General features: G+C 37.2%; 2 protein-coding genes across 2 annotated transcripts; both read left to right on the plus strand.

Annotated features, from left to right (window-relative positions):
* Window positions 1-742: 742 nt before the first annotated feature.
* Window positions 743-967, plus strand: EV154DRAFT_399235 (uncharacterized protein; the record flags this gene model as incomplete). Its single annotated transcript, XM_051595250.1, has 1 exon — window positions 743-967. A coding segment is annotated over one exon (225 nt), but the record flags the coding sequence as incomplete, so codon positions are not given.
* A 7,976-nt stretch (window positions 968-8,943) lies between these two features.
* Window positions 8,944-9,750, plus strand: EV154DRAFT_557308 (uncharacterized protein; the record flags this gene model as incomplete). The annotated part of the gene is made up of 3 exons (XM_051605418.1): window positions 8,944-9,139; window positions 9,162-9,253; window positions 9,580-9,750. The coding sequence occupies exons 1-3, from the start codon at window positions 9,070-9,072 to the stop codon at window positions 9,748-9,750; spliced, it is 333 nt and encodes a 110-aa protein (XP_051450099.1). The 5' UTR covers window positions 8,944-9,069.
* Between the last annotated feature and the right edge of the window lie 853 nt (window positions 9,751-10,603).

The raw sequence follows: 10,603 nt of genomic DNA on the forward strand, positions 1-10,603 counted from the left end.
ACCTCGACAACATTAATGTAGCAACGAACGTGTCTCAGAGGTTATTTTTTTAAATGTTAAAACGTTCTTTTTTTTTTCTCTCAGTAGTATCTGGTTTTTTTTATGGTCTTTAGAATCTTTTTTATTCAGATCGAATGGCCCATCTGGGCAAGTGTGCAAGCTGTGTTGTAGTCAAGGGAGACTCGACTACTCTTGAGGTACGAGGTAATGAAATACCTCGAGATGGACCGGCAGGAACATCCAAAAAGGCATACACCTCTTCCAACTATTGGAATAAATGTTGTAAGTAAATTAGCATTGGCTTTGATGTTTAATTTATTAACTTGCCTTTGTAGATCTCCAAGATAAACTGAGCGTTACCAACGACGTAGCCAATCCTTGCTCATTGACGGCGTCGTTTTCCTCGTCTGACATATATGCCGCATGCAACTCAGCTTGACAGTCGCCAGACGAGATATGGAGGTGGTCCTCAATCATATGCTGAAAACGTTCAAAGTTTCTTAAACGTCTTCTCAATTTCTAAATCGAAGGTACAGTTTAATATTTTGTGTGTTTTTGATTCTCATTCTCATTCATGGCTCTTTCCGCTAAAAAACAAAAACAACCCCCGCCGGGTTCCCAAATTGGAATTTCATACAGGGATGTAGTAACTAAATGCCTCCCTACCACCAAAAAGTCTCTTATAGATTTATACACATCTGTCAGTAACGATATCACAGGACCGGTTGACACCGAAAAGACAATTAGGACAAGCATTTGGCGACATGCGAGATCTCGCCAAGGTTTTTTACTCGACATCTCGAAAGTTCCAACGATCCCGGCCGTTGAACATCTCACTACCATTGCCCACCAGTACTCCGGGGCAAAAAATTTCTATCGGATCAAATTTTTAGGCAAAAGCTCTGAGCGATATATAGAGATCTACCCCTCTAACGAGATTTTAACCAAATTCACAGCTGAAGGTGTCTACTACGAGAAATTGAAAACCTGACTCCTTCCATGCCCTGCCATAGAAAGCGATGGAAAGGTAATCCAACTAAGTCTTTCTGAGATTCCTTTATTAACTGAACCCGAAATACTGGAAGGTTTACGTAAAGCTTTAGCATCATTTGGCACGGTCATTGATATTGGCCTCCGATATTCATCCACTGAAGGATGGTTTTTGGGTACCGGGTATGCGATTATTCAGCAAGTTACAGGACAATCGTATGCCACTCTCCAGCATACAATTAATTGGAATGAAGAGAAATACTGTTATGCGACCTTCCCGGATATGTCTACTTGGTGCCGATACTGTCACTCTGAAGGCCATACCAAGTATGAATGTCAATAAGCGTCTGCTGGTATTTTGTGCTATTCTTGTGATAAATATGGCCACCGTGCAGCTATTTGTCCTGACCCTAAGTCTAAAAAAAAGAGACCCAATCAGTTTAAGAAACCTAGAAAGACCTACAAAGACCAATCCCAAAATGAAGTTGCTAAACCGGATGCTTCCGAGGAATTAATGAGATCTAAATGGGCACCCTCAATAGAGACGCCAATTAGTGCGACCGGTCATCACAAGAAGTGCGTACCTGTAGAACAGATCGATTTGACATTAGGTGAAAATTTCGAAGTGGAAAAAAGGACCATCTTAGACGAACAACTATGTAGCGATAGTGACATGGATGACTTCGACTATAACCCTAATGACGAAATTAAGGATACACAATCGAATATCGAGGATGATGAGGATGAGTATGGGACGGACACCAGTATGCATACGACCCACTCAGACATAAGTAGCAAGTCTCAGAACACTACTCAGGGAACTTTTAAAACGTTTAAGACATTTGTGGGTTTTGTCTCCAATATCCAAGTAGAGTCAGAGCCTTCTCCTAAAGATAATAATAATCTTTAATGGGGAAAAAAATCAATTTTAATTCTGCAACACTACACTGTAACAGTTTAGTGAAGACACAATCTTCAACATTGCAGCCGTTTTATATCCGTTATCTTCGTCTTCAACAACTTGATATTCTATCTTTACAAGAAACCCATGCCTCTCCTTCTACTATTCCTTCCCTTGATATCCAGTTCCAAGCTCAACAAACCTTATGGACTCACCACTGTTGTATTATATCATTCTCTCTGAAATAGTCGATTAACACAAGTATAAATACGAGACAGAAAAGAGATGAACTTTATTAAAAATAGGATAAAACCTGATATTTTAACCCAGCCTCGGAACTTCAAATAAAGAAGTCCCAAGTATATGTATATTATACTTCAACTACAACACTCCCCCGATTTTATTTTGACTCAGATTTCCACTGATCATATATTCTCGTCGGATCGTCTTATTTTGTGCAAAGTGCATCACCCCCACAACTTCTACGATCCTTTTTACATTCTCAACATAAACGCACCAGCGGATTTAAACCCGGCTCGCCGAAGTTTTTTTGAATCAGTCTGTGACATGCTATATATTCTAACGGACACTATTAATATCAATCAGCTGATTATTTCAGGTGATTTTAATTATGATGTTTCACGCGATATAACTAGTCGAAAGGGATTGTTATAAACCTCCGCACAATGGCTTACATACCCTGATTCTCTGTTCTACAACAGTATGATTCATAACAGTATGTATACCCTACCTACTTTCCAACGCCAAATCGCTACAACGTCGACTATTGACTATATATACTTAGACCTAACACTGAAAAATAACATCAAAGATGCGTCCATTCAGTATATTCGAAGTAAATGGTCAGATCATGCGCTTCTACAGCTTCAACTAAATGTAGGTACCTCAAAAATGGGCCCTGGCCTTTGACGTGGTAACCCAGCCTATGCAACCAACCCGAAGTTCCAAGCTCTACTTTCAACCAAAATTGAGCAAACATTAACTGACACTAATACGAATAATGCACAACTTTTGTGGGAAAAAATCAACGATGTCACGAAACAATGTAGAGTGCATCTTCATTGTAATGTGCCAAAACGAAATCTGTGACATTTTTAGCATTCATCTCCGACTAGTACAGGTAATATAAAAGGATATTTATTCATAGTAAGATTTTTTTAATGTGGGGACGTTTTTTTCTTTATATGAAGAAAATTTTTAGAAAGGTACAAAAATAACTTAACTTTTAAATTCACATTTCTATATGTCATTTTTAAAAGCTCTCGTGAAGTAATACGCTCAAAAACAGTAACCCTTTTGATGCGTTTGTAATTTTAAAGAACGTTCCATCTAATATTACTGCAGTAAACAAAGTTTTCATATTGTAGACGTTCTTACTTAATGTATATCTACGATTTCTTACATCTTTTTTGTGTTTTACACTTCACCATATTTGATCTCGTTTTAGATTTTAGAGGTTATGGTACTAATTACTTTATCTAACGAATATGACCTTTCAAATACATAAATTAAATAAACAACTAGTTGGATCTATTTTCAAAATACTCCAAATTATATCTTTTAAATATGAAGCGTTTCTACTTAGTACATAAAGTTTGTTTTATCCTTTTGGTGCCGTATAGGGTTGATCATATTTGATCTCAGACTCTAATATAACGGGTTGTGGCACTGAGTACTTTATCTAACGAATACGACCCTTAAAATACATAAATTAAACAAACAACTAGTTGGATCTATTTTCAAAATACTCTCAATTATATCTTTTAAATATGGAAGCGTTTCTACTTAATACATAAAGTTTGTTATTATCCTTTTTGTGTCTCACAGGGTTGACAGTAAATGTCCTCAGACTTTGATCTAATAGGCTGCGATACTACGCATCCGGGTACCCAAATTGAGAGTACAGGCAATAAGCATCTCATGGTCCGATGGCAACAAATACTATACGCGAGACAGTACTATTGGTCGGAAAAGAAAAATTTAAAATTTTGAACCTGCTTGTGACAATTATTTCCCCCACACCTAAAATCGAGTTGTAAAAATCCCGGACACAGTTTTTTTTTAGAATAAAAAGTTCATATTCTCATTTTAATCATGATTAAAATGATAGATGTCCAAAAATATTGGACCTTAATTATGACGAAAGTGTGGTGGTCCAGTTTTAACGTTTCTCTCTGCTTAAAATTTTTTTTTTCGCACATAGAAGTCCAGATGCACTCTATCAAATCTTTTGGTATTAAACATGTCTCCTGGCGAGCATCATCATTGAAACTTCTCGAGCGTAAACGAAATAGGCTAATGAGATCTAAACCACCGCTAGCCACGCTCCTGTTACTACAACCCAAAATTGATCAGATGATTGAAACTTTACAACAAGAGTTAGTCGACATCTCTGCATTAAAACCTGGTGTGGTTTGGCGGGAGAAATGTGAAAAATCTGCCAAATATTTAAAAGCTATACATAAAACTCGAACCGCCCAACAATACATGTCTGGGATACAAGTTCCTTCGTCTAGTTTAGATAGCCCTCCAACAGTCTCAAACGATACGGACCACATGAAAACGTCAGCCCGACAGTTCTATCAACATCTCTACGATGCCGAACCAGTCAGGGACGACGCCATACAAGATTATTTGGACGATATTCAGTTTTCAACGACGCTGGACCCCAATGATGCTGTAAAACTTATGAAACTGTTTACTATTGATGATTTAATAGAACAAGCTTCACGTTTGACAAAGCAAAGTAGTCCTGGTGCTGATGGGCTTAGTTATCCTTATCTTGCGGTACTATTCCAAATTCCCATATTAGAAAGACTAATCACAGATTTATATAATCAAGCCTAGGAGGGTGTATTCCCAACATCTTGGCAAGATATTCGAGTGCGACTGTTACGAAAAAAAGGGGATCTGTGTCTACTAAAGAACTGGCGACCAATTTTATTAATCAATTGTGACGCCAAAATTTTTACACGACTACTCGCTCAAAGGTTAGGTTGTATGATGAACAAGTTTATCAATCCCTATCAAACGGGTTTTATAACCGGACGATTTATTGGTGATAATGGTCTAGCACTGTCCATGATCCTGGATCAAGCACGTGGATTTGACTGCCCTGGTGTTGGGATCTTACTTGAGCAGGAAAAAGCCTATGATCGGGTTCACCCTCTATACCTGTCTCGAGTTCTTGAACGCTTTGGATTCCCCAGGTTATTCATTACATGCAAGCGCCGACTGTTTTTTGATAATACTGTATATGTCAACATCAATGGATATTTCACTGACGCAGTTTCACAAAAGCGTGGTTTACGACAAGGCGACCCGTTATTACCTCTACTATTTAATTTAGCTCTTGAACCGTTCATCCTGTCTATATTACAAGATGATAGTATTACAGGCTTTCAACTGCCTTCAACTATTAATACTGTCAGTACTCCTATCAAATGTTTAGCATACGCAGATGACGTTTGTGTGATTGTAAAAGACGCTCTCGAACTAGATGGCCTTGAGTACCGTATGGATAAGTACGCTAGGGTGTCTAATGCCAAATTCAACGAAGACAAATCCGAAGCCTTCTCACTCAATGGTAAACATGATAGCAATTGGGACACGTTCCTGACTTCTAGAGCCCTTTTGATCTACTATCACGAATGTTCACTCTCGATACTGAGATATCTTGGTTTTTATCTGCCATACTCAGCTCAACAACGAAAATCGCTGGAGAGTAAACTACTGAGTAGTATTAGACACCAAAGATACGTTTTTTCTCAACGACAGCTGTCCATACAGGGTCGAGTTACTATCGCAAATATCCTACTACTATCAAAAATATGGTACTGTCTACGTCTTTTCAATCCGACTGAACAAATCTTTAAAGATATTCGATCCACAATCTACCAATTTATATGGCAAAAGAAAGAACCCAGTCTCCGTTTGGAAATGCTGTTTTTACCACATGAGGTTGGTGGTCTCAAACTACTCGATCCAGTCATCCAACATAAAGTCCTCCAAAAACGATGGTTGAACTATTGGTTAGCACCTAACTTATAGCCATCTTTTGTGTTTCCTATCACGCTTGATCACCTCAGCCACTTCCAAAATGCATCGATGTATCCACTGCTCCCATTACATGACTTTGAATTCCGAAAGAGCCCAGTCTTGAACAAGTTTTCCATATGGCATGTCATTTTCGATAAGTTCGATTGTTTTCAATCTTCAACCAAATTCCAAATGATAAATGTCCCTGTTTCTAATATTTTGGCTCTTCCACTTTGTAAGGTCATTCAGGTTCCAGATAGTTCTCATTGGTCACTCAGACATCGAAATTTTGCAGCGGGCAACTTTCTTGGTATTTGATGAGCACCAACAACGACTGCGGATACGAGTCCGAAGTGAATTCTCTCGCTTTCCAAGGCTCTGTCAAACTCTGGCCAATGATAATATATGTACTCGTACCATTAAACTTGAAGCGTTTGTATGGCCACATATTCTTGCAGCACCTGCTCCCACACTACCCGAAGAATGGTCCTCTCACGAATTAGTGTCTCAAATGCGACTTCAACCACTCTGGGGACAATTTAACCCTACTGTCTTACGCAGGTAATATTAGCAACACTACAAAACGGTTCATAATTTCCCAATACGGATATTAAAAAAATTTGGAGCTGCCTTATGTACCCATAAGCACGTACCGTTTACTATCGCGCTTTTTCTAAATGCATCCCTACAAAACAACTGGTGTATAAACATTTTGTTAACGTCACTTCCCCTCAATGCTTTTTCTGTGATACTGCCGAAGACTCAATTCTACATTTCTTGGTGGAGTGCCCCATAAAGCGACAGCTTTGGCATAGGGTACTGTCCCACTACTACCCATATCTTAAATTTACACCTTCGATGTTATATGAATTAATCTGCAATCTAAAACATCTATTGTCTGTGCAACACGAAGAATGGTATCTTTCCATACTTTCTATCACCCTCTGGAAAATAGGGAACCTTTACTGGCTTCATGGCACCGACAATCCGCGACCTTTTGCTGCTGCCAACCTACCCAAATCAGTGTCCAGAATTATTCTCCAAATCAACAAGATTATCAATCCTCCTTCCAACATAGACTAACTCTATAGCTTATATGCCATCCACAATCATTTGTTTCAACAAATTCCACCACTCCGCAATGTGTGACTTAAAAATTTGTATTAAATCATACCCTTAATAAAAATTTATTTACAAAAAAAAAAAAGTGTTTTTGATACTTATACTATACTTACATTGGCCATTCTTGACCCCATGTTAGAAATTACGGCATATTGTTGTATTTCTGCTGCTGTTTGTGTCTGGCTGCGACGGACTCGTCTTCGCACATTCGCCTGGTGCGTTCTGATACGTGTGATCAGAACAGAGGCTTGCTTCTCTCCAAGCTGGTGAGTATTCGGAAGGCCATACATGTGAATTTCTTCCAGTCGAAATTGGTTCAAGATATTGTTTTTAAAATCGAGAATTGTTCCCGTCAACAAAGTTGAATTAACATCCCATGCAAGAAGAGTAAATTCCCTAAATGCACGCTTGTAGAAACTTCGAATCAGGGACTACAGATGGTAATAATTGTTGAGGATATCATAGATATAATAATAAAACTTAAATATCACATCACCTAAAGGATTGATAATAAATATAAAAGTTAACACTGTGAAACTTTTTATCGGTCCAATTTTTGAAAAGATTTTGAAAAAGTTAGACCGGCGGTCGCGGTCCAAAAATTCGACCTATTATTTAAATAATCTGTCAAAAAATTGGACGGGTTTTTTAAATGATCTGTCGAATTTTTGGACCGATACTGACGAGTACAAGCTATAGTTTCAGCAAATAGTAACGTAGTAACCTTATTGTTTAAAAGAATGGTATTGGCTAAAAATACGGGTAGTGTACACATTTCATGGGTTGCTACCCTTGCACATATTGAAATTAGGATTGTATATATTGAAAAAAAAAGACTTTCATTTAAATAAAAACACGAAGAGTAGTTATAGACATTGCAGAAAAAAAATGGTGTAAACCCCACGCGGATCTATCCAGACTAACTAACAGAGCAGACTACTACTGTTCAAAACGAAAGGACACGGCCAGGAGTACTTACCTACGAATAATAATGTTAATAACAAGCACACTTGTTGTTATGATTATAATACGTACCTTAAAAATAAACCAGTGGACTTGGCGATGCACTTAACACACCATACCTGTATAACTATGGTTAGAATGTAGTTAATAAAATGGATAACAAACAGATAATGATATAATAATAGTAAGGTTTACCTTAAAGGAAGTCGCTTATTTAACAAGTGCTTGAATAGACATGATAAAAATATACCTTTTGCAAAAAACTATATACCGTGTTAGTTTTATAGCTGGCTCAAATACAGTATGACTGAACTTGATAACATTTATAGACTTACTATTATTTTTTCTTACTTAAAGAAAGAAGAAAGAAGAAAGAATAGAGAAAAAAGAAAAAAAAAGTTTAAATAGGGCAGGTTAAAACTCAGAGAAAATAATTCCCCACGTAAACTACGAGACGCTCTTGGAAGGCGCTTATCTGGCTTTTGTTTTGCTTCATTGGCTTTTCTTTTTTTATTCTTGCTATTTTTGTGACCAACATCCAAAGAGACAGGCATAGAAGTAGAGACAGTAGACGATCCAGAAGGAGTAGATGAAGCATGCATTAACTGCATCATATTCCTTACAAGATCAAGCGAATGGGGTAAGCTGTCTTTACCAATAATTATTAACGGTATAATATTTACTGACTAACTTTCTTTAGGCCCCTAAGATGCTACTCAGCCAGATCTCTCGAAAGGTTCATTGGAGCTTACAAAAAACGAACCAGATCAACGATGCATCCAGGTGCAAATGCTGGTAATATAATGGAAACGCGGGAAATCTTCAAGTGTTTTCAATTGTCCAACATATTTGACTTTTCTGCCTTGACTGCTGTTGCCAACAATCCCAATAACTACATGTCCCATCCCAACGTTACCAAGTCTAGCCACGGGGAGGCCTCCACTTTGTAGACTCACCCCCCAGACCCCAACGCTGAAAAAGAAAGAACATTAGTTTCAATAATATTACGAGTTACCAGCACAAAAGACGACACAATGGGAGAGATCACCACATCAGAAAAAGCCAAAACCACAGGAAAGACCAAAACCAGAGATACTAGCCTATGTTAGTTTTAATAATGTTAAAGATTACCAAAAACTCCAAGACGAAAGACGACACCACAGGAGAGTTCAACACATCAGAAAAAAACCAAAGACCAAACCATTAATACTAGCAAATGTTAGTCTAGTTGCGAAACTATTGAAATTGAATGTGCGTTGATATATACCCATACAAAAAAATACAAAAAATTAAAGGAAGGAAAAAGATGAAAAAAAATTTTCTCGTTTTAAAATTTAAGCTAGTGTGTGACTTTCTTTTCTATATTTGTCATCGATAACATTCTTCGGAAAAAGAAAATTATTAGGATAAGTCATTAAAACACGAGTTGTACAATTTAGAAAATATAAATTATATGAAAACGTTAGGTGGTTTTAGTCTATTTTGACCGGTAGTAAAGATACATTTTATGCCACTATTTATTAAATATATCATTTTTGCCAAAGATCACACCGGTATTTGGGGATGAGACCTTCTTAGGGGACTACAAAATCCCTAATGTCACCTCTGGAGACCTTGTTTTACCTTTAAGTTTTTTTCACTTTTTGTGTTGTATATTGGCTGCCACCTTTCTGTTAAAGTTACCAGTAGAATACAACGCATGCTTGTTTCTTTGAAATTGGCCTTTCATGCACGAATGTAATTGTTTAAGGCGTGATTTGTCAAGAGCTTCAAAATGTCATCAACTCCATCTATCATGTGTTGCCATAATGTCTTGTGAAATCATTCCCCAAATAACTATAATAATACCATCTTGCATTACATCTAGCTCACTGTAAGAAGTACTTTAAATCAAGTCTTCCAAATCTTATCTGACTCCATCTTTCTAATAATTTTTGGCGATAGGTAATTTGTATTCCAAATGTATTTTTTGCGGCTGTGACCAAAGGATAATACTTTCTGAGCCATCTAACTATTCAATGTCCACGTAATCCAGCTTATTCTTACTCTTCAAATTTTCAAAACTCTTTTTTGTTGATGGTACCTTTCATTCTCACTGACTTTGTCTGAATTTATCATATAAACAACACGGTATTTTCTTTTTGTGCGATATCTAGTATAAATAATGTTAGTCGTTTCTGGAATAAAACCATTGTGAATCTTTGACCTAAGGCACTGCTGATCTTCGTAGATGGTCTCATATTTTTATACAAACCTTCCCTGTTCGCCAAGTATTCGTTTGTTTTATAATGTCTTATTTTCTCTTCCTATGTGGCACTAATTCTGAGAAACGTATTTCATCTGTTGTTGTTTTTTATTACGTAAGGAGAATGAAACGAGGTTCATGGGTACTGGTATATTCGAAAATATTACTGCTATTGCATTGGCTGATTATTTGAATAGCGCCTTTCCAGCATCTGTGGGTAGTCAAAAGTTGGAATCGATAAATTATAAACTGCGTGCACCATATTATAAACTTACATTATATACACACAACATACAGACGTCCGTATGCCTATGCCTTAAAAA

Source organism: Mucor mucedo, assembly GCF_025094135.1.
Source record: "Mucor mucedo strain NRRL 3635 chromosome Unknown EV154scaffold_298, whole genome shotgun sequence".
Taxonomy (NCBI): Eukaryota; Fungi; Mucoromycota; class Mucoromycetes; order Mucorales; family Mucoraceae; genus Mucor; species Mucor mucedo.